Source organism: Python bivittatus, unplaced genomic scaffold (genome assembly GCF_059951505.1).
Source record: "Python bivittatus isolate LINGU-HERP-01145 unplaced genomic scaffold, Pbiv_v1 ctg000350_np1212, whole genome shotgun sequence".
Lineage (NCBI taxonomy): Eukaryota > Metazoa > Chordata > Lepidosauria > Squamata > Pythonidae > Python > Python bivittatus.
This window is the reverse complement of record NW_028277074.1, coordinates 11,613,808-11,638,573: the sequence shown is the minus strand read 5'-3', so window position 1 is coordinate 11,638,573 and position 24,766 is coordinate 11,613,808. Positions and strand designations below refer to the sequence as shown.

The 24,766-nt window shown below is 37.5% G+C and overlaps 2 protein-coding genes across 10 annotated transcripts in view; one reads left to right on the top strand and one right to left on the bottom strand.

Annotated features, from left to right (window-relative positions):
• ROBO2 (roundabout guidance receptor 2) overlaps positions 1 to 24,766 on the top strand; it is a 599,875-nt gene that overhangs the window by 240,219 nt on the left and 334,890 nt on the right. The window lies entirely within an intron of this gene.
• Positions 633 to 5,896, bottom strand: LOC148215119 (uncharacterized). The gene is made up of 3 exons (XM_088144439.1): positions 5,660 to 5,896; positions 4,487 to 4,926; positions 633 to 1,037 (listed from the first exon to the last, which is right to left on the bottom strand). Exons 1-3 carry the CDS (start codon positions 5,894 to 5,896, stop codon positions 944 to 946), a joined length of 771 nt encoding a protein of 256 aa, XP_088000565.1. The 3' UTR covers positions 633 to 943.

Below are 24,766 nucleotides of genomic sequence, written 5' to 3'. Positions count from 1 at the left end.
CTTGATAATATTAGACTATGCGGATAAACTTTTAAAGACACAATTATCCATGTTTATGCACCAACAATTGATGTAGAAGAAGAGGAGGTTGATAAGTTTTATGATCAGCTTCTATTTGAAAACAACAGATCATGGAAGCAAGATGTACTGCTTGTGGTTGGAGACTTGTATGCCAAATTGGAAATATTAAGGAAAAACAAACAAGCAAACAAACATAGATTGTAGGGCCTAGGAAACTGAAATTAAGTAGGAGGACAACTTATCAATTTCTGAAGTGGTATATACACTTTCCTTAAACTCTCAGAGAAGAGAGATACAGATGTTACATTATGTCATGTCCCCATGTATTGGGTATATCTATTCCTGAAACTGTTGAGTCCCAGGACTGAGGTAGCTCCTAAAAAGCTAATGGACTGCATATACAGTCAGGACCAGAAATATTGGGACAAGGATAACTGTTTTAGCATTTGGCCTCTTTATACCACCACATTGAAGTTGAAAGGAAACACACCCAGATAGGAGCGAAATCAGGACTTTCAGCTGTAATTCAAGGGGTTTGACAAAAGTGGTGTCAGAGTCTGCACACTCAATCCCAAAGTTCAGTAAATCCTCTGGAGTCCAAAGAGTTCCATTACAGATTTCTTTATTTTAAGAGAAGCGCACAGCATCATAGTTTGTTGAGTCTGCCTCAACATAGCAAAGCCTTGTCTTTTTAAGCCCAACTTCCCCCCCTTCTAGGGTTCTATTCCCACTTGCAGCTCTTCGCGCCTTCCACCAGTTCTCACACATCTTGGCCTTGGATGTCTGGCTGAAGATAGAGATAACAACACCTGGCCTCCTCCTTCCCCCCCTTATGGCAGGTCAAGCAAACGGTTAGAATAACATTCCCAGCACTACTCTATTAATCTATGTTTAGCAATTAAAGCAAAAGTATAATTAGTAATTAAAACATATAAAGCAATCGAAGAATCTGGTTTGCGTAGATCCTGACATGCCGCCCTCCAACCGAACGAATGTGCCTACATTCGGAAGAAAATCTGAAAAAGAAAATAGAAAGACAAGAATGAACATTAAAATGTCTATTTAGGCTTGTCAGGGTACTTTGAGTGAAAACGAAGAAGCAGCTTAGGTGCTTTAACATTAATACTGTCCACCCATTCATGATGGGTCTTGGGAAAATGCTTCCACTGAATCAGGTACTGGAGTTTGCCTTTATGTCTTCTAGAGTCCAAAACGTCTTTTACTTCAAAGTGAGTTTGTCCTTCAATCATGATAGGTGTTGGTGGAGTTGGATCAGGATGCCATGTCTCAGAGGGTTTGAATGCTTTCAACAAATTTGCATGAAAAACAGGATGAATATTTCTATAATGTTTTGGCAAAGTTAATTTAAATGCCACAGGGTTTATAACTCTCTCAATTGGGAAAGGTCCCACATATTTTGGAGCAAGTTTTTTGGATGGTTGGGAAGATTTTAAGTTCTTTGTAGAAAGCCAGACTAGGTCGCCTACCTTCCAAGGTGGGTTTGCAGTACGTTTTCTATCGGCGAATTTTTTATGCTGGCTTTTTGCTTTTTCAAGAGATTTCACAATTAGTGGCCATAAAGTTATAATGTTGTTTATCCATTGGTCTGCTGAGAGTTCAGGCAGGTTTTTAAGGGGCAATTCTGGGAAAGGTGGAAAGTCCTGGCCAGATGCTATTTTGTATGGTGTAAAACCAGTGCTTTGATGCACTGTGTTGTTATAAGCTACTTCAGCAAAAGGAAGGAGTTCAGACCAATCATCTTGCTGATGATTTGTAAAACATCTTAAATATTGTTCCAATAAAGAGTTAATCTTCTCCGTAGATCCGTCAGTCTCCGGATGAAAACTGGAACTCAAAGCTTGATTAGATCCAAGTAATGTAAGAAATTCCTTCCAAAATTTAGAGGTGAACTGTGGGCCGCGATCTGAAATCACCCTCTTGGGGGCGCCATGGAGGCGGTAAATGTGTGCAATGAATAGTTTAGCTAATTTTTTAGCAGTCGGAATTGATGAACATGGAATAAAATGTGCTTGTTTAGAAAATAGGTCCACCACAACCCAAATCACTGTGTTGTGATTACTCAGAGGTAGGTCTACAATAAAGTCCATGGAAATTTCTTCCCAAGGTTTTTTTGGAGATGATACAGATTGAAGAAGGCCAAGAGGTTTTCCCCCTCTTTTTTTGACATTGCACACACAGGGCATGTAGAAACATAGTCAGAAATGTCTTTTCTCATTGTCGGCCACCAAAATTGTCTGCGCAGAAGGTGTAAGGTTTTTATAAATCCAAAATGGCCTGAAGACTTGTCATCATGTCCCTTTTCTAGAATTTGTTTACGAAATGAAAGTGGCACATAAAGCTTGTCTCCCATCCACCAAGCTTGGTCCTCATGGGTTAAAATATTTTTATTATTCTGGAACCATTTATCTGAATCCAAAGCAGCATTTATGTTTTGGAGTAAGTCGGTGGTAGGTTTTTGTTTCTGGAGTTTTGTCTGAGACCTGGTTAGAGCTACTGAGCCAGGTTCTAGTTGAGGTGGTGCTTTAAGGATTACCGGGGCTACCACCTGTTCTCTTTGGCTGTTATGCTGAGGCAATCTTGACAACGCATCAGCTAAAAAGTTTTTCCCTCCTGGTATGAATTTTAAAGTGAAGTTAAAGCGACTGAAAAATTGGGCCCAGCGTACTTGCTTAGGTGACAGCTTTCTTGGAGCTGTAAGAGACTCCAAATTCTTGTGGTCAGTCCATACTTCAAATGGCTGGGCTCCCCCCTCTAGGAGATGTCTCCAGGTCATAAGGGCCCAGCGTACTGCAAAAGCCTCCTTTTCCCAAACAAGCCACCTCCTTTCTGTCTCAGTGAATTTGCGAGAAATATAAGCACAGGGTTTGAGTGCACCCTCTTCATCTTTTTGAAATAACACAGCCCCAATTGCTACGTCTGAGGCATCGGCCTGTATTATAAAAGGCTTGTCAGGGTCTGGGTGTTTCAAAATTGGCTCTGCTGTAAATAAAGTTTTCAGAGCCTCAAAAGCTCTTTGGCACTCTTCTGTCCATGTTATCGGGGCCCCGGGCTTTTGAGCTTTTGCCATCACTTTGCCTTTTGTTTTTAGTAGATCTGTTAATGGCAAAGCCACTTGTGCAAAGTTTGGAATGAATTGGCGATAAAAATTGGCAAAGCCTAAGAAACTTTGCAATTGCCTTCTAGTTTTAGGTGGTTCCCAACCCAAAACATCTTTTACTTTAGCAGGGTCCATTTCAATTCCTGCCTTAGAAATGCGATACCCCAGGTAGTCTACTTGTTTTTTATGAAACTCACATTTTGACAGTTTGGCATATAATTGAGCTTTCAACAATTTTTTCAGAACAGTCCTCACCAATTTTACATGGTCTTTTAGGTTGTCAGAGTAGATCAAGATGTCATCTAAGTAAACCAACACTCCTTGATATAAATGCTCATGTAGCACTTCATTAATTAGTTGCATAAATACCCCGGGCGCTCCCGAAAGGCCGAACGGGAGGACCTTGTATTCATAGCAGCCAAAAGGAGTTGAAAAAGCCGTGAAATGTTCGTCCCCTTTGCGAATTCTTACTCTGAAATATGCCTCCCTTAAGTCCAATTTAGTAAATATTTTCCCTTTTGAAAGTTGAGCAAGTAGATCCTTCATTAATGGGAGGGGATATTTATTTTCTTTGCAGATTGCATTGAGGCCCCTGTAATCCGTGCAGAGCCTCAAGCTTCCATCTTTCTTTTCCCTAAATAACACGGGAGCTGCCATGTTCGATTTAGCTGGTTGTATAAAGCCCCTTGCCAGGTTTGTGTCTATAAATTCCCTCAGAGCAGCAAGCTCTTTTTGGGTCATTGAATAAGTTTTCTTTTTTGGGAATTTAGCTCCTGGCTGGATCTCTATGGCACAGTCAGTGTCTCTGTGGGGAGGCAGTGTGTCTGCTTCTTTTTTGCTGAACACAGCCTGTAAATCCCTGTAGGGTTCAGGAATGTCTTTAAGGGACTCTGGGTCCAACTCTAGGTCTTTGTTCATGCTGCAAGCTGTTGCTGCAGTTTCCGTTCTTCCTGACTGCTCAGGTCCCAAATAAACTCCATCTGCAAATTGCAACTGCCCCGTCTTCCAAATAACACGAGGATCCCACTTTTTCACCCAGTTCGCTCCGAGAATCAGGGCGTAATTTCCTAAAGGAGCCACTAAGCATTTAATAGTCTCTTTGTGGGTCCCCACTTGCAGCTCAAAAGGCTCCGTACGATACAGCACTGCCCCTCCCCCTGCTTTGGAACCATCCAGCTGGGTGAACACTATTGGGGTCTTTATTTTTTTCACCCTTAGCTCCAACGCGTTCACCAGTATGGGACTGATCAAACAGCGTGAGCAGCCGGTATCCATTAGCGCGGTTAGCGTGGCTTTGTACTCTGTTCTGAGCGCTGAAATAGTCACTTTAAGGGTGGTAACACTCACCGAACCATCGTCATCGGAGTCGTCTTCCTCCTCCTCTGGCTCCGCCTTGGGTTCATGAGCAGGCTTGTCGATCTCGACGTTTGCCTTTTGATCTTTTCCAACGGATCCATTTTTGTAAAGGACGAGGTCTGGGAACGGCGATTCTGTGCCTGCCGCAGCGGTTCCTTTTTTCCCTTTCGCGCCGGGTTTTTGCACTGCTCCAGCGGCTTTTTTCGCCTCCGCCCCCCGTGCGGGTGGCGGCTTAGGGCAGGAAGGCACCAGATGCCCCGGGTCGCCGCAACGGAAGCAAACGCGATCGGCCGCTCTAGGATTTCTCTCGTCTCCTCCCCTCGATGGTTGTCTTCGGGACGTCGGCGCCGAGGCGCTGGGCCTCCTGCCAAAGTCCGGGTCCACTCTTTTCCACTGGGCTTCGACGTTCCCCGCGTGCTGGATCCATCCGTCTAGGGAATTCGGGTCTCCCCGGGCGAACGCCAACTTCCAGAGATCGCGACGCATTCCTTGCTGGAAGCAGTCAATTTTGAACTGCTCCGGCCAATCAGGTAGCAGCCCCGCAACGCCGCGAAACTCCAGGGCGTACTCGCCGAGGCTACGTGTTCCCTGATGCATTGTGCTCAGTTGCGCCCGGGCACGGGTGACGACCCCGGGGTCCTCAAATCTCCTGCGAAGGGCGGTTAGGAACCCCCCCAGGTGGTTCAGTTCCGGCGCTTGTGCCGCTCGGAGCTGGATCAGCCATTCTCCCGCCTTGCCGGTAAACGCTCTGCAGATGTAGAGTACGCGCTCCCGGTCGGAGGCGAAAAGATGCCCCGTTTGCTCCATGCATATGGTGGTCTGCGCCATGAAGTTAGGTACTTCCTTCGGGTCCCCGCTAAATTTTTCGGTCAACCCCCAGCGCTTTAAGAGGGCCTCTTGCTGGGCTTGGATTGGGGCCACCCTCCGAGGTAACATCGGCACGGCCACAGGTGGCGGGACTGGGCCTACCGGAGGACCCGGTGTTGCCTGAGCTGGGGGGGTGGCAGGTGTGGTTGGTGGGGCTATCAGCGAATCCTCTAGCCCTCCTTCTTCGGCCTCCCCCTCTGCGCCCGGGCTTTGGTACAGACCTGAACGACGGACGAGCTCGCTCATCCTCATCAGCTCCCTCCTCATCATGGCGTTTTCCGATTGCAGGATCTGCACGCAATCCTCTAGGGTCCCCCTCCGGGTGGATTCAGCTCTTCCTGTCGTCAGGGCCCAGCGCTTATCAGGCTCCATGTCTAGAAATGACATTTCCCCCGTCACCTCTTCCATGGTCCATAACTTAGTTTTGCGCCGGTCAGGTTTCCGTGGCGCCGGGAGAGACGGGTAGGTGCCGGTCAGGGATTCCTCCCCCGCGGATCCACCTACAGCCCCGGTCTCGGGGCATTCCTCCTCCATTCCCGCAGTCGCGGTCGGCTTTTCGAGGGATTTCTCCACGGTGGTGTTTTCCCGGTAAATCCCTCGTAAAGTGGGGAGACTCAACAAAATGTCAGAGTCTGCACACTCAATCCCAAAGTTCAGTAAATCCTCTGGAGTCCAAAGAGTTCCATTACAGATTTCTTTATTTTAAGAGAAGCGCACAGCATCATAGTTTGTTGAGTCTGCCTCAACATAGCAAAGCCTTGTCTTTTTAAGCCCAACTTCCCCCCCTTCTAGGGTTCTATTCCCACTTGCAGCTCTTCGCGCCTTCCACCAGTTCTCACACATCTTGGCCTTGGATGTCTGGCTGAAGATAGAGATAACAACACCTGGCCTCCTCCTTCCCCCCCTTATGGCAGGTCAAGCAAACGGTTAGAATAACATTCCCAGCACTACTCTATTAATCTATGTTTAGCAATTAAAGCAAAAGTATAATTAGTAATTAAAACATATAAAGCAATCGAAGAATCTGGTTTGCGTAGATCCTGACAAGTGGGGCACTAACCATTCAGGAAGTACAGCCAGTGGCATACACATACACCCATTGTTGGTGGCTCATAAGTAATGGAAGGAATGGCTGACAAGCAGCTGCATGGCTAGGTGTGCCCTGTTTCCTGCGTACCCCATGACCAAACAAGCAGATAAAAGGCCTGGAGGTGGCTCTGAGTGTCACATTTGCATTTGGTAGCTGTTCACTGGAAGTCTCAACATGAGATGCAAAGAGGTGTCCATGCGAATGAAGGAGGCCATCGTTAGGCTGAGAAAACAAAAGAAACCCATCAGAGAGATAGCAAGAACATTGGGAGTGGCCAATACAACAGCTTGGAACATCCTGAAGAAGAAGGAATTAATTGGCAAGCTCAGCAACAGCAAAAGGCCTGGAAGACCATGGAAGACAACTAAAGTGGATGACCGCAGAATTCTGCTCATGACGAAGAGGAACCCTTTCACAACATCTAGCCAGGTCAAGAATGCTCTTGAGGAGGTAGGCATGTCATTGTCAACATCTACAGTCAAGGGACGGCTTTATGAATATAAATACAGAGGCTTCACAGCAAGGTGCAAACCACTGGTAACGCTCAAGAACAGAAAGGCCAGGTTAGACTTTTCCAGCAAACACCTTCAACTTCAGTGTGGTGGTGTACAGAGGCCAAATGACAAAACAGTTATCCTTGTTCCAATATTTCTGGTCCTGACTGTAAGTATCTAAAGTGTGAAGGTCTCTAAATTCAATTCCTGGCTAGTTGTGCCGGAAGAGTCCCAATAAGGATGAAATATTGGTGGTCAATGTAACTTCTAATTTTTTGCCAATCCAATTATTTCTTTATTGATAACATAGGCTTCAAACAACCAAAATATGCTTATATGCATGAGCAGATGGAATACCCAGTATCAAATTGGTTATATTATTGGTAGAAGAAGGTGGAAGAACTCAGTGAAGATGTGGCCAGGGGCTAACTGTGGAACAGATCATAAATTGCTGATATGTAAGTTCCAAGTTAGCTAAAGTGTAATAACAAAGCCCACCAGTTTGCACAATATAGTCTTGAGCATATATCCACATTTTCAGGGAAAACATTAGAAATCATTTTGAAGTCCTGAACCTCATTGGTCTGGAACCAGAGGAATGAACTATGAATGAACTCAAAGAAGCTGTTAAGGATGAATGTGAAAAGAGATTGCCAGAGATCAAGAAAGCAAAATCGTGCATAAGATGGTTGCTGTATGAGTCTAATAAACAAACAAACATACGGCAAGACAGATGAAGTAGAAGACATCAGAGTTAGTAGACAGAGACAAAAGAGTTCCAATGTCCTTTGAAAAGCTAGAGGCAGGTCAAGGTGGCAAGCATTTATCTATCCAGTTACCAAGAATAAAGCCTGACTTCATGGTACCTGACTAATTACCATTTTCTTCTGATGTTATATGAGATTCTGTCACAGCAAGTAGCAACACTGGCTGATCTCAAGAAAAACTAAACCAGTTAGGGCATGGTTAGTACTTGGATCAGAAACCAGCAGGAAATCCCACATGTCTGGGCTAGACAAAATAAAAGAAAAATCACTGAATCAGGCTTTGCAAACCACTTCTAAATAACAGAGATGGCAAGAAAAACACAAAACGTTGTGTGCGTGCATTCATTAGTTGACATTGACTCAATGAAGCATTTCCCTATTTAATAGATGTTGTAGATGTGAAAAGCTTAGACATTCCTGGTTAACTTGTATGTTTTAGTGAACCCCTAAGAGAGCAGAAGTAAAATCTTTGTTAGATTGCCTTCAAAGTGGTCAGAGATGTAAAAGAGGACTCAGAGATGGCCTAATGGTAAATTTACTGGTGCAGTAGTAGTTGTCCATAGGTCTACAACAACAACCATCTGTACAACAATGATGTGCATGGAAAATTGTTAGAAACATTTTATCTAATCTCATAACAGAAGTCATTGTCTAATATTTATAGAAGAAAACTTGGAAACTGGATAAGCCTTAAACATTTAGGAACAAACTATTTTGGATTGAAGAAACGAAATTAAAGAGTTTGGCCATAACCCCACAAAATACTTTTGAAGAAAATTTGTTGAAGCATTTGAAGAAAAAACACACATTGCCAACCATTTAGAATGGTGGGATTTACAGGTAGTCCTCACTTAACGAAGTCAGGTAGTCCTCACTTCAATTAGTACTGAAATTTAGGTCGCTTAGCAATGCAGTTGTTAAGCGAATCATCACATGATTGGACCAGATTTTATGACATTGTTTGTTGCAGTTATTAAGCAAATCATGTGGTCGATAAGCTAATCACATGGTTAAGTAAATCACATGGTTCCCCATTGATTTTGCTTGCCGGAAGCCAGCTGTGAAGGTCACATTATCATGTGACCCTGGGATGCTGCAACCATTGTAAGTGCGAGCTGGTTGCCAAGTGCCTGACTTGTGATCATGTGACCACAGGGGTGCTGCAATGCTTGTGACTTCGGGCACTTTTCAGTGCCATCATAACTTTGAATGGTTGCTAAATTAATGGTCTTTAAGTGAGGACTACCTGTATGTAGAGGTTCATAGCTTATTTGCCTCTGTTTTAGAGTTTCATCAAAACATGATTTGACCAGAGAGTCCTAAATTTTGCAGACAACTATCTATTCGTTCTTTGTATTGAAATCTGTTCTTGCTGATCATTTTGAAGTAATTATACCTCAGGCAGATTCAGAACATGTATTTATTCTTTATCATCATTTTCCCTCTTACTTCATCTTCTTAGGGTTAGGTTTCAGTTAGGGTTGTTAGAGAATATGTGAATGTCAAGTACCATGTATTTCCTGATGTAAATGACCTGGAAGAGTAATTAAATACACATAGACACATGCACACTCTCACATTATTTAATTATTTATTTTGTAGCTGTCTGTTCTGAATAGGAAATTCTTTCTTCAACAGGATAAAGCATGCTGCTGTAAACCCACATTGCAATGACATTATAATTCCTACATGATAGATTTTCTTCCATTATAAGAAATGACTGAAGGATCATAAGTAACTCAGGAAAATTGGGAATGTATAACCTCTGTAATATTGACAAGCACTAGCAGGCTATTAAATATAGATCATGTCCAGTGTAATTCCATATAAATGGCTGTCCTTTTATTTATTTTTTGTGTGTACTATAGATTATAATTTCATTTCAGGTAAACAAAAAAATAATTGAATGGTGAGATTTCTGATTATACCCTGCAGAAAGAACAAGGACACAAAAAATGTTTTACTGAACGTGTCTAATAACCAAAAAATCTTCAGGAGCTAAAAGATGTTTTAAATATGGAATTATTCCACCTTGCTCATAACCTGCAATTCTGTAAGTAACAGAACTGGGAGAAGGAAGCTTTTGAAACTTGTTCCTTATATTAGATAATAATTAAGCATCTAATCAAAGAATGTACCTATTCAATGATATTTAATGGGTGCTTGCCTGTTCATATTTTGTTTTTACACATGAATCAATGTTTCTTAATTGTATAGATTTATGAATCTATTTCCTGTGTGTGGACGCAGAGAATAAAAGTTAACTATGGTATTTAATACATGGAAATACACTTCATACTGCTAAGTGTTTGCTGAAGTGCTCTCATGACTGTAAATGAACCAATGATGAAGAATGGTAATTCCTAAAATAATGGTATTTGAAGGCTGCAGGTATCTTGCTCATTTTATGTGAGTTACATCAATATGCCACATAATTCAGAAATATCTAACAGACTGGTAAATTCACCAGTGTTTCATCAGTAATCTTTCCTAGTTTTATCTGGAGGTGCTGGGAATGAAATATGGGGATTCTGTCTGTCAAACATGTGTCTCTACTCTGAGCTACAGATCATTATCAGCAGGACCAGGTAAGGACTCTGGAGAGTCATGATAAGGTATCTCCAGATTCAGGATTTGATTATGGACAAAGGAAAGTATAAAACATGTTCTGGCTGCCTACCTTTTCTGTTACAAATTGTCATATCATCCCCCTCATCCTGAAACACAAAGTTAACTTTGGAATAGGGTAGCAGTAGTTGAATTTTTTTGCTATAAATTTGTCTTACTGATTCTCTTAGTTGTTGTAAAAGAATTGCTGAAATGAGGAATGGAGATGGCATTCACTAGTCCCATTGAAAATGGCTTCACATCCATATGCATCTGGGGGAATCTAAAGAATTTTCTTTGAAGCAGCTTTTCTGAATTTTCTGGAAGTTATAGATGCTTTAACATATAGAGGAAGATTATGCTAATCACTTTGAAAAATGCCTGTTGCAGAATCCTAATGTGATTATTATCTTCTTTAGTGATAGAAAAGCCTACTAGTTTTAATCATAACTTTTGGAAAGGTGATCTCTGAGCCTTAAAATTGGATTGCACATAGTGAGTTTTAAGTTGGCTTACACTAGATTCAAAACAATAGACATTAACTCCAGAGCAATCCTTTGGAAAATCTCAGATTAAAAAAAAAAAAAGTAATTTTCTTTAATAATGTGTAACATTATTACCATAGAACAGCACTAATATAGTGCAGAACATTACCACATGTTTCTGTTGTACTTTGTAACAATAATGTAGCCAAGAAATGTCTTGAAGATATTACAATAAACAGTTCAAAAACACTGAAGCTGTAACATACTATGCCATTTTTCACTAATAAAAGTTGAAATCCTCACTCTCCTGAACTCAGATTTAAAGTCAGAATAAATTTAATGTTGCACATGATAGTTCTTTTGTGCAGTGGGATTTTTATCCCTTCAGTCCCCCCTGCAGCTCAGTGTACCACAGTCCTCTCCCACACAAATCTGCTCTGAAGGATATCCCACCCAGAAATACCTTCAATAGAAAGTCTGCAGTAGATTTCACCCATTCTTTACTAATTGTAAATTAACTAAAATGAATTGTGTTTATGAATAAATGTAACTTTAGCTTTTATTGACTACAAACTACAAAAGGACTAGGAAGAAACAGGATCGATTTCTATAGATTTTAGTGTGTTTTACAAAAACCACAATTTACAGCCTAATAGTCCAGTCACATTTTGGCTCTGCTTGCTTCAACCATCTATCCCTTGTTACAGCAGATACATCCAGTTGTGGCCCTACTTGGTGAGTAACAATCTTCAAACAGTAACTCATGTCATCATCGCCATGTCTTTAAATTGTGAGTAATGTGCTCTCCGTAGGGCTGTCTTTTAAGATCATTTGGAAACTACAGTTGGTGCAAAATATGGTGGCCTTCTTGCTGGCAGGCAGCAGCTGCTAGGAGCTTGTAATACTACGGGTCCTGCATTGGCTGCCAGTGAATTTTTGGTACAATTCAATGTATGATTTTGATCTATAAATCCCTAAATGGCTAGCCACCGAGTTATTTGGGAGACTGTATCCTCCTATCTAAATCAACCTCTTACACAATTGCCCCAGGAGAGGCTTTTGATAGCTTCCCACTTTTCAGATAAGGTGGGCTGAGGCCAGATCACTTTTTTTTTTTTTTAATAGCCCCATTGTTTTGGAATAGCCTCCCTTGGCAGTTAGATTGATCTCCTCTGCAGTATTGTTATATAATATAATAAAGACAAGAGTTCTTCTGGAAGCATTTGGTAATTAATTTTTACTATGAATTTTTAGTACTGTCCTTAATAACTGTAAATTGCCAGGAATCCTAGGCAGATTTCATTGTTATTAAGTGTAATATGTCAACAAATAAAATGTGAATGAGGCACAGGCTTTTGTAATTCTGTGCTCCAATTTATAGAAAGTTTTAGTATAGTGAAGCTGCACTGAGCATCATCTGGGGAAAAAATTCAATGGGCACAAATTGGTTGGTTTATGCAGTTTCTGTGCTCCATAAACTTATTTCAGGTATTACATAACTTTTGAAAACATTAGCTGGTACAAGAGCTTTTTTCCATTACTAACAGTAGAGAAAATACTTGGCTAGCCAGCTATTCAATCATTGCATAATAATATGCATTGCTGTTGTTGAAAATATTTCTGAATTTTATGATTCCAGTATATTCCTGTGCACTCATTCTTTCCATTTAAAATAAGGTCAAACTAGTCCTACGAGCCACATTGACAGTCTAACATAACTATTTGCCAGTTGTGACTTTGCACAGAGACTGAAGCACTAGCTACTGTATATAATGATCCATACAGAAATTTTCTAAATATTTATTTAGAAAATTTATATATGCACCCATATTAAGTATATAATTCTAGGCAGTGAATAATCCATATAAAACGACATTTTGAAAGAAAACAAAACAAAACAATTCATAATCAATTAAAAAAAAGTACTTTTCTTGTATTGTATAAACTGCTATGAGGCATTATTTAACAGTTCCATAGAAAGAAGCACATGTGTCCTGGGCCTACCTGACTTCCTGACCCTTATACTTGGAAAAAGTCAGGTCTTTTATTATTATTATTATTATTATTGTTGTTGTTGTTGTTGTTGTTATTAGTTTTTTAATTAATTTTTTATTACAAAAAGAAGAAAAAAATACACAGTGGTTTAACAAAAAGAGAAAAAATACAACAAAGAAAAAAAGTGTTAATATATCATTATAACAATAAACAATTTCAATTCTATATATAGATAAGTATATATAGAATTGAAATAATTTATTGTTATAATTGTAATACAAATATTATTCAAGTACATATATATGTTTAATAGATTTTTATGACTATCATGATTAAAAAAAAAAAAAAACCTACTGTATTTTGTATAAATGAGTCCCTTATTTCATTATACTTGTCCATACAGACTCTACATCTGTAGGCAATCCACTCATAAGTGGCAAGAGCAGTCAGGTCTTCAATCCATTGAATAAATGGGGCCATACATTTATCTATAAAATGCTGCAATATCAGTCTTTGGGCCATAGTAAGGGCACGGAGAATCCATTTATGTTGTCCAGATGTCAAATTCCATGTACTAGGTATATAGTTCAAACGAATATTATCCTCTGAAAATTTTAGCTTTTGTCGCACAATCATATTCATATAGTCTATTACTTTCTCCCCAGAACTTGCTAAGTATAGGACACTGTAGAAACAAATGTTTTAAAGAGGCATTGTCCTTATTATATCTCCAACAAAATGATGTTTTTGACAATCCTTTTCTTTACAGAGGTAGTAGAGTCCAATAAATAATAATAATAGACACTATAGACTGCTATAGAAGTTAAGACACTCTCCCATTGTCTAGGCAATATAGAAACCTCTAATTCTTTATTCCACTCATCTCTTAACATCTACATATCAAATTAGTATATTTAGATCCTAATAATGTCCATTCAAGCAAAGATGTTATATATGTATATTCCAAAGTTGCCCAAATTGGAAAATTAACACCACTTGTTGGCTTCCATTCCATAATACTTGACAATAGGTAAGCATGATGATGTAGCTCCATACTTGGAAGACCAAATCCTCCCTCATTAATTGATAATTGGATTTTCTGTAAAGCTATTCTCAGAATTGATGAACCCCATAGAAATTTTCTAAACAAAGAATTTATTATCTGAAAATATTTTCCAGATATAAAAAATGGAATTCCTCTCAGAATTTAGATTAATCTGGGAATAATGTTCATTTTGAGAGTGTTCACCTTTCCCTAAAGGGTGAGGCTTAATGACTCCCATCTACTGATATCTGAAGAAGCCTCTCTATATGTTTTATTTATATTGCATGTTGCTAACTGCGTTATATCTTACCTAAATATTTAATAGATTCAGTACAAATATGAAATTGATATTCCTTAAATGAATGGGTAAACAAATTTTCATCTATTGGCATCAGTTCTAATTTGGACCACTTCCTGCTATTTTACTAAAGGCATCTATCCTTTGCATCAACACTGGAATAGTGGTGTGAGGTTTAGAAATAAACAAAAGAATGTCATCTGCAAATAAAACCAATTTGTCTTCAACTGAGTTGTGTACTACTCAGTAGATCTCTCTGTGTTGTCTAATAGCACAAGCTAAAAGTTCCATGCAAATGTTAAAAAGTAAGGGTAAAAGTGGACATCCTTGTCTAATTCCTCTGAGTAGTGGAAAAGTAGTAGAAGCATACCATTAACCACATTTAGATGTGGGTGATTCATATAATATCTTAATCCATTTTATAAATTCCAAAGGAAATCCAAATCTATTTAGTAGCAAACATATACTGTTTATGTAATTTGTCAAAGGCTTTTTCAGCAACTAATGATAAAATTACAAATTGATCTTTGTTTTTATTCAAGTCTATTAAAGCTATAACTAACCTAATGTTGTCTGCTGCTTGCCTAGTTTTTTATAAACCCTGCTTGATCATTCATAATGAAAGATATCACTTGCTGTAATCTACTTGCTAACACTGCTGTTAAAATCTTTGTGTTGACATTAATCAATGAGATTGGATGATAATTAGCACACTGAGTATGAGTGTTACCTGCTTTTGGTATAACTGTAATATAAGCCTGATTAAATGCTGGTGATAAAATTCCCTTATCAAATATGTCTTCATATACTTGACAAAGTTTTGGAACCAAAAAAATCCAAAAATGTTTTGTACTACTTACTAGGGAATCCGTCTCATCCTGGTGCTTTACCACTTGCCATTTTAAAAATTATTTGTTTAATCTCTAGCTCAGATAGTGGAGCGAAGAGTTGTTTTTGTGTATAATCTAAATGTTGTAAGTGGATTTTATTTTAAAAAGCCTCTATATCTTCATTCAGTACATCTTCTGGTTTACTATATTATTCTGAATATGACGATATCCATTGAAGTTTTATACATTTCATCTCTTTCACCTCTAATGATTGGAATCATTGCCCTATCTTTTTTTTTTTTTTTTTTTGGCTTTAAACAATTAGCCAAGATCTTACCAGGTCTTTCATCGTTCTCCCAGTATCTCTGTCGTAAACATGTTAGCATAAATTCTGTCTGCTATGATATTATAGTAGTTAATTCATATTTCTTTTTCTGTATTTCTCTGTACAAGACTATAGATGGGCATCTAACCATCTGTACCCATAAATGTTTCAATTCATCTTCCAAATTATTTTCCCTTTTATTTTGAATCTTATTTTTGGTGATGCATAAGTAATAATTCTACCTCAAATGTAGGGTTTATATGCTTCCCATTCAAAAACTTATGCATTTGATGTTTCTGAATTCAAATCACAATATTGTAAGGTCTCTATCCACATTTGTTATACAAATTCTTTATCATTCAATAGGTGTCAGGCCTAGCCCAAGGAACTCCAAGAGACAATGCAAATTCAGCCCAGCTATGTTTATTAGCTATAACCTCTAGCAAGAATCTTCCCAGACTGAAACCCCAGCTCCCAAAGTCACCCAGCCACAACAGTGTGAATTCCTCAGGGAGGTGCCAGTCTCATCCTCTTGTTCCTCCCATGCTCTTCTGGCAAGCTAAGAAAATGTTTATCTCCCTGAGCCTGACCTTCATAATTCCATTCCATCACAATAGGGAAACATTAACATATCAATTTCTCATTACCTTAACAGCTTTCTGAAACACACATTTCAAGGTGGTTGCACTATGATCAGATACATAACAAACATCAATGTTACACCTTTGAATTTGATGATATAGTCAACAATATTAAAAAATAATCAAGCCTATTTTTGTGTGTGTGTGTGTTTGAATAAAATGTATATTCTCTTTTAGTTGGATACACCAAATACCAGGGGTCTACTAAATTCATTTCTTCCATACAAGTCTTAATTGTTTCCCTCACTAATGATTATTTGTCCATGCCGGTGTATTTCTGTCAAACTCAGGATCCAATATTTCATTAAAATCTCCTCCTATTATCAATTTATCATAAATACACTCATTCAAGTGTTGAAAACATTCATAGAACATATTAGGAGAATCTAAATTTGGTCTATAAACATTAACCATAGCTATTGCAATCTCTGCTATTTTGGCATAGAAAATACATTTACATCAGTGATAACTTGTTGTAAATCAACTGGGAATCCTTTTTGAACCAGAATGGCCTCACCTTTAGCTTTCATCAAAGTATCTGTGAGGTAAACCTGTCCCACCCAATCTTTCATTAATAGAGATTTATCCTATTCCATTAGGTAAGATAAGGAGATTAGCAATATTTGTCCTTAACAATTTTAAATTTGCTAAGATTACATTTTGTTTCTTGGATTCTCATAACCCTTTTACAATTAAACTAACTTCATCCATAAATTTTACTTTGGCTAACTCACCACTGTTCTCCCAATACCAGTTCATTATATGACATGTACTATTTAACAAATGTCTAATAAACTTTCTGTATTTAAATATTTAACATATTTAACATATTTTTTAATATTGGTCACAGATATAGAACCTCCATAAAGACTCAATTTAACATTCAAATACCATTCTTTAACTTGTACAGTATATACAGTAGAATGTATACTTAAAGGAGAAAAAGAAAAACATGATTATGTGCATAAAAATAAATTTAAAAAAAACCTAAGCAAGTGACAGTATAAAAATAATAAAAGGAATCTTAAATTGAATTAAATTGAAATTAAATTAAATTGAAATTAAAAGCAATCTTAAATTGAAAGAAAGAAAAAAATCTTAAAAGTATCTTAAATTGAAAAAAAGAAAAAGAAAAATCACAGAAGTTGATGATTTCCAAAGAGGATGGTATAATGATTTCATCTCTCTTCTTATACTGAAAATTACTAAACAGTTTCAAACATTAGTAATTTAAGGGGGGGGGAGTACTGTGTGTTAAAAATAAACAATAGAGTTGGGAATATTCCCAGACCCACTATCTTGAAATAAGCAAAACAAACACAAAGCTCGTCTTTCTGCAGATTTTAAAGATAGGATAAAGGCCTCTGCATTCAAGGGATTTAATGGCAGAAAGTGAAAAAGAACTAAAGAGTCTCTTGATGAGGGTGAAAGAGGAGAGTGCAAAAGGTGGCTTGAAACTCAACATTAAAAAAACTAAGATCATGGCATCTGGACCCATCAGTTCCTGGCAAATAGAAGGGGTAGAAATAGAAGCAGTAACAGACTTCATTTATTTGGGCTACAAGATCACCGCAGATGGAGACTGCAGTCATGAAATTAAAAGACGGTTGCTCCTTGGGAGGAAAGCTATGGCAAACCTAGACAGCATATTAAAAAGCAGAGACATCACCTTGCTGACAAAGATCCGCATAATCAAAGCTATGGTTTTCCCAGTAGCAATGTATGGTTGTGAGAGCTGGACCATAAAGAAGGCTGAGTGCCGAAGAATTGATGCCTTTGAACTGTGGTGCTGGAGAAGACTCTTAAGAGTCCCCTGGACTGCTAGGAGGTCAAACCAGTCAATCTTAAAGGAAATCAACCCTGATTGCTCATTGGAAGGATCGATAATGAAGCTCAAGCTCAGATACTTTGGTCACCTAATGCGAAGAGAGGACTCTTTGGAAAAGACCCTGATGCTGGGAAAGATTGAAGGCAAAAGGAGAAGAGGACGGCAGAGGATGAGATGGTTAGATAGCATCACTGAAGCAATGAGCATGAGACTTAGCAAACTCAGGGAGGCAGTGAAGGACAGGAAGGCCTGGCACAATATGGTTCATGGGGTCACAAAGAGTCGGACACGACTTAATGACTGAACAACAACAAGAACAACGTTCAAGGGATTATCAAATATGTGAACCTGATTTTGATGATTAACACAGAATGTAGCTAGAAAATGCATGAAACATTGAAGCATTGATCTGGCAAGACTTCAAGCTTTTGTAATTCCCCCCCGCCCCCCAAAACCTCTTTACTAAAATCAGGATAAACTGATATCTTGTTTTGACTCGAGCCCCTCTTCAAAGGACTCTTTACTGATTCCCGGTGAAATATATGTAAAATCTCATTTCTTGTGTTTACACGGAGGAATTGTACAATAATAATAGTGGAACTAGTTCCAGTCTTCCTTCTTAGTAAAGGAATTTTAATCACATGTTCAATCTCATCTGGAAAGTCCGTTCCCAAAGAAAGGAGCTTTCTGAAAAAAAATCTTCCATAAATTCAGTCAGGTTTGATTGACTCAGAGGGTTTTCAATACCAATCACATGTAGGTTTTTCCTACACAGTTGTGAGTCCAGATAAGTAATTTGTTTATCCAAAATATTATGACTGGCTTGAGTTATAGTCTCATGGGCATTTAAACGATTCTCATAGTGAGCCATTTTTTCTTGCATTGATTTTAAATAACATTTAAGCTCTGCCAGATCGTGTTGGATTGGCATCCTGAGCCAGGATGTCTTTTAGTAAAGTAGCAGAAGAATCCTCCTCTGCCATCTTGCCTGGCTTGGCAGATAGTGGTGTAGTTGAAACTGAGCCAGCCGAATGCTTAGATCTACTTGCCATTCCAATAGCTTGTTAAAAACAAAATAATATGTAATGAAAAGTTTTATTTACTGAATGATGAAAGTTCTTATCCACACAGTCAGAGAATACAGAAATTTGAGAGACAGAATACAGAAATTTGAAAGATCAGGAGAGAGACAAGAGACATGTACTCACTGTGGCATCCCAAACAGGATGAATGAGAAAAGCCAGGTCTTAATAGCCTTCTGGAAGGCTAAGAGGGTCAGAGCCATCTGAATCTTAGGGGGAAGGCTGTTTCCAAAGGTCTTATCACTGGTACTGTCTGATAAGGGGGACCTGGAACATGCCTATTGTGTTAGATCTGGTGGAATGGTCAGAAATGCTTGGAGGTATATGGTCCCACAAATAACCTTACAAATGCCATGTAGAGCTATAAAGGTGATAACCAGTACCTTGAATTATACCGGGAGGCATACTGAAAGCCAATGCAGGTCACACAGTGGTGATGTTTCATGGATGAACTTTGGAGTGCCCAGAACTTCACACATTGCCACATTCTGCACCAGTTGAATCTTCTGAATGTTCTTCAAGGGCAGCCCAATGTAGTGTGCACTGTGGTAATCCAAGTAGGAAGTGACCAAGATGTTAGTGACAGTTAGCATAGCCTCCCAGTTCAGGAATGGGTACCACTGGAGCACAAGATGAATCCGATATATAGAATTTGTGATTTCTAATAAGGCATTTTAATAAGGATAGCAGAAGTGATTCAAAATAGAAGATAAAAAAAGTACTCCCATTTCTTTCTATCATTCTTTCTTTTGTAGAGGTTTGAAGAACAGCATTAATTTGCCTACTGCATTTATTTGAATCTTAAAATAGAAGTTCTGTTTCTTGAGGGAAGAAATCTTTTGTATCCATCTGTTTTGTTACATAGCTGAAAAGTGCAAGATTCATAAGTATTTGAAAATTAGGCAGTTTGAAAAGGGAATTGTTTAAAGTGTCATGTATTTTAATTCAGCTGAAATGTAGCTGGAATTTTATAATGATTCTAGTCCTTGAAACTTCATGCATCATCTTAGAATACAGTTTATTAAGCTTGCACAAGATAAGATCGTCAATATATTACAGTCTGTTTAGTTATTTTTGAATGTTTAGGGATTGTAAAATGTGTGTTTGATGAGTGCTACTCATGTTGCTTTTATTTACTTACTTACTTATTTAATATTGTTGCAAGGTTATATTTAGTGGTATTTTCCTCACAATATTTAGACAGAGTTTGTTTTGCTGACACTCCATTTACTTGGTAAAAGTTAAGAAAATGTTTCTTGAGAGGTGCTGTTGCTCAGTAACAAGATAAGGATATAAAGATTGCTTTATTCCAGACTCTGGTAAACACAGGAGCAAAGATAAAGAAACAACTTGGCCTTGGTACAAATTGAATTAGCTGACCTTAATAACATCCTGCCCTTTGGTTTTATGATTCATTTTAAATGAACATTCCAGCTCTCTTTCCTCTGCCGCTTTAGATATAAAATTCATAAGGGCTCAATAAGGCTTGATTCACGCATTGCATTTTAGATGTACTTGTACCCTGTAAATAAAATATGAACATATATTAAAGCATATGTTTGCAGTTAGTTTTAAAACTGTATGTTCACTCTGTCAGTGTGCATGTTAAAAATAAGCATAATTTGAATTTGCAAGTTGCACAACTCTGTTTTATATTGCTCTAATAATAATTGCTGATACATTTTTATTGCTGATCCGTTTTTATTATCTGTGGACAGCTGGATAAATTGATATTGTAAAAGAATAATTCCAGTTTCATATTCAAAGAGAAAAAGTCATATGATTATCTGGCAGAAGAAATTAGTACAAATTAGTTCAGGGAGAAGCATAGAGCTTTTCTTCTCTTTGCACTCTGTTCTGTCAGCAATAGCTTTGTTAAAATCTGATGTTTAATCCGGAAATAATCAATAAACTGCACCCATCTTCTGTCAAAGAAGAACCAATTATGTAACAGATAAAAGATGGTAATTAAGAAAATAGAATTTCCATGCCTTTCATTCCTGTGTTGTCCTATTTGCATAGAAATAAAGTTAACCATAGACAACACATGACTCTAATGAGAATGGGAATTTTACTTCATGGATGGAAGTCAGTTGCTGATGGTAATGAAACCAATCTGTAAATGAATTTTTAAAGGGTGCAATACTTTATCATGAGTATGCTGTCATCGCTCAGTCAGCCTTTCCCTCTTTGGAGTGCAATGCTATTAGTGCAGATTAAGAGTGATGACAGAATTAAGTTCTAAGCACCCCCTTTGCAATGTCAACAGGCCTAAATGATAACATAGTACTGCTATTGTTAAGGAGTTTCATGTCTTATTCAGTGTAAACGGGGAAAATGTGGCATTTTAGAGCCAATGATGTGTTTTGCTATTTATGCTGTCACTATGACCAGATGCTGAGAGAAGAGCAGTTTATCAGATCCCATTTTTCTTGGTGATTCATCAGACAGTAGCAGTTGAAGCAAATAGTATAAGAAAAGGAATAAATAATCAGCCAGAATTTAACAACACAGAGTTTCATAAAACTTCCACTACTTTTGAAGCTATACATGGTGACACAACAAGAGTATTTGCATACATCCTATCAAAATAAATGTTTAACAATGCTGTTTTCATGAATTTGTTTTCAACACAGAAATATAGATCAGTATGTTTTTAAACAACAACCAATAAGCAATATATTTTGTGACAATTTTTTTTCACCTGAGGTGGAACATTTCTTCATATATAAATATCATTTATGAGTGGAATGAATAGTGACATAAATTGAATTCCTTTTTACAAAGACAAATCCTTACCTATGGTTTGAGGCTGTTTCCCCTCTGCTAAGTTTGGAACAGTCTTTTTGAACTGGACTGCTACTGAACATGTTTTGAGCTTCAAACATGTTCATGTTCAGAGAAGCTGTTTGGACTTCAAAATGAAACACTTTGGGAATGGTTGGAAGAAGACTCAAACTCAGACAACTGTTTCACATTCAAAATAATTTCTGTTTGGATAAGGGTGCCTTGAATTCTACCAAACATTAATGCAATTCCGAAGTTATACATTAATTTGATTGTACAAGATAGGTAATAAATTCATAAATAATTGTAATAACTATTTGTGTTACAGGAGGAAAAGTGAAAAAACAGAAGACCAGGATTTATTTTCACTAATTTGGGTATCTGTGTCTAGTATGTCTTTCCAACACACAGTGAAAGACTACATTGGTCAACAACAGTTTTGCCAAATGGATTGTAATGAGTGTTCTAAGCAGATTTTTCCATGCTGAATTTAAAAATTAAGTCAAGATTTTTTCCTGTGACCCCATCTTCATTATTCTGTTTAATTAGTGACATTACGGTACTATATAACTATAGTAGTGTATTTGTAATGATCATTGAGCAAACTCTAGTTGTTATTATTGCTTTCTATCATAAATCATGTCAAGACAAAGATGGTAGGCTAGCACAGAAGAGCACACTGTGCAGGTTGAGTCATGTTTGGACATGTCTACAAACAAGCCCAGTCTCTGCCTGGAGAACAGTTCCTTGTCCGTCTAGTTTCAGAGCTCACAGTGTAAGCACTTTAAATGTATATTGTCTATATTCAAGTTAAATATTACATTGGTTGTAATATACAAAATAATATGTTATGCTTATCAATATATTATTATCATGCCATGAAATTCTACCTGATACTTTTGGTTATGTGTGTGGTAAGTTAACATTTAAATCTCAGAAATGAAATTTCAAAGTGGATGACTAATATAAGAATTGGGTCCCTCACATTTGATATAAGTTATGTATTACACTTATAACAAAAGGGTTAAAGGGTTTGTGCCATATGCCATTTGCCATTTTTATAGTTTGTAGGGAGCCAAAATATCATTAGTGTTATTTCTGCATAACAACCACAGTGATGATAAATTTAATGAATTCTCCTCCTAAGAAGGTGGGCTAGTGTTTTGGAAAGAAGTTTGTTCAGTTATGGAGGCTCTTGGTCATGAACACAATGTAAATGAATGACACTCATCTAACTTATCAAAAGTTAGATTGAAAGCTGTTGCTCTTCATTATGGAAATTAATTACAGTCTGTACCATTAGTTCTTGCTGCTACCATGAAACGGTCACATGAGAACATAAAACTACTTTTGGAAAAGATCCAGTATGAAAATAGAAATGGAATATCTGTGGAGATCTGAAGGCAATTGCACTTCTGCTTGGCCTGCAGCTTGATATACAAAGTGATATTGTTTTTGTGTGAGTGGGACAATAGGAACAGGAAAAACCATAACATTCAAAAAGAATGGCCAAAATGTACCTCACCTGTTCCAGGACAAAATAAACTAAACAGGTTTTCCTTCCTCCTTTGCCCATTAAACTTGGACTTATGAAAAACTTGGTTAAAATGATTAATGTATTTGTGGAATAAATTTCTCCAGATTAGTGATGCTAAGATTAAGGAAGGTATTTTTGTAGGTCCTCAGATAAGTGAATTGATAAAAGATTATGAATTTAATGAAGAGTTAAGTGAAGGTGAAAAAGCTAGCAATCATTCAAAAGTGTCTGCAAAAACTTTTTGGGAAATCATAAAGCAGGAAACTATCATGAAACAGTGAATGATCTTCTCAAGTTTTATCAAGCTGTGTGATGTAACATGTCATTGAAAGTTCATTTCTTGAACTTCTTCTCTGACAGCCTCAGAACAGTCAGTGAGTATACAATTTCACCAAGACATTTCAAACATGGAAAAGTAGTACTGAGGCAAGTGAAGTCCCAGTATGCTGGTTGACTACTTTTAGACCCTTAGGAGAGATGTTCCTGAAAATCAAACATTGATTCTTTTTAGGTAACACTTTTGTGCTTTAAATTAATATGTAAATATTGGCTATTATAAAAATAAAGTTGCATGTTACAGAAAAATTTTGCCTGGTAGAGAAATTCTGAAAACATATTTGAATTCAGCATAAAAAGTATTATATGATTAACCAGTTTTCACATGCACACACTTAAAAAAAAAAATCGCCAGTGATATCTTTCCTTTGTACCTAATTCTTTATAGGATGTTTATTTTACCTCAAAAACTCAGCATAATCACTTCTCTTCATTTACAGTGCCAGCTCATTCTTTTGCAAGACTTGCTCCCACAATATGAGCCATATTAGGAATATGGCTTCAGTATGTACATGGTCATATCTGAAATAGTATGTAGAATTTCTTTATTTTTGCAGTCCAGATTAATTCCAGGATACACATCTCATGCAACAGGAGTTTTGTTCTCGGTGTTATCTGATTAATACCTTTTTCCCATATATAATCTTCATGACAAACATATCTCATCCCTGACCTAATTCTTAATTGTTTTTTTTTCCTACAATGTATTCCTTTAAAATGAATGGCTTCCTAGAAAGCCTGTAAATGTAACTCACTTGATTTTTAACTGCCGATCAATTTTATGTGTATGAGAAGTGAGAATTCTCACTATTGAGAAAGTATAAAACAAACTGGTTAAATTTTCCCATTAAACCACTCCCCAGCTCCCTTATTTAAAATCACCTTGTAGAGAACTTATAAAAGAATGATGAATAATACTGTACTATAATATTTTGAGCTTTTAATTTTATAATGTCTTACTTCTTTTAACATATGTAATCAATTTAAAAGGTCGTCTATCTACAGTGAAATTCTTATTTGGAATGGTGTTCACTGTTCTGTGTATTAATTTCTGCTAACAGTTTATTCATCTATTACATTTCAAATGCTAATGTACAAATATCTGAAGTTTACTGATCATATCTGAAAAGCATATTATAAATTTAAATACAAAAATTACAGTGTGTTAGCTTCCCTCTTCCAGGTTTTCCAGAAATTCACATTTTCATACATTAACTTTGTTTTTGACTAGCTGAGTGTTAAGAACATAGATACACT

What these genes read in the sequence shown, in the direction of transcription:
- LOC148215119 (XM_088144439.1), bottom strand. Translation starts at nt 5,896, where the DNA reads ATGGAGGAGGAATGCCCCGAGACCGGGGCTGTAGGTGGATCCGCGGGG. An exon ending in GGGGGACCCTAGAGGATTGC is followed by an intron (nt 4,927 to 5,659) that starts GTGCAGATCCTG and finishes CGAATTCCCTAG; the next exon opens with ACGGATGGATCCAGCACGCG. An exon ending in ACTCCGATGACGATGGTTCG is followed by an intron (nt 1,038 to 4,486) that starts GTGAGTGTTACC and finishes TTTCTTTTTCAG; the next exon opens with ATTTTCTTCCGAATGTAGGC.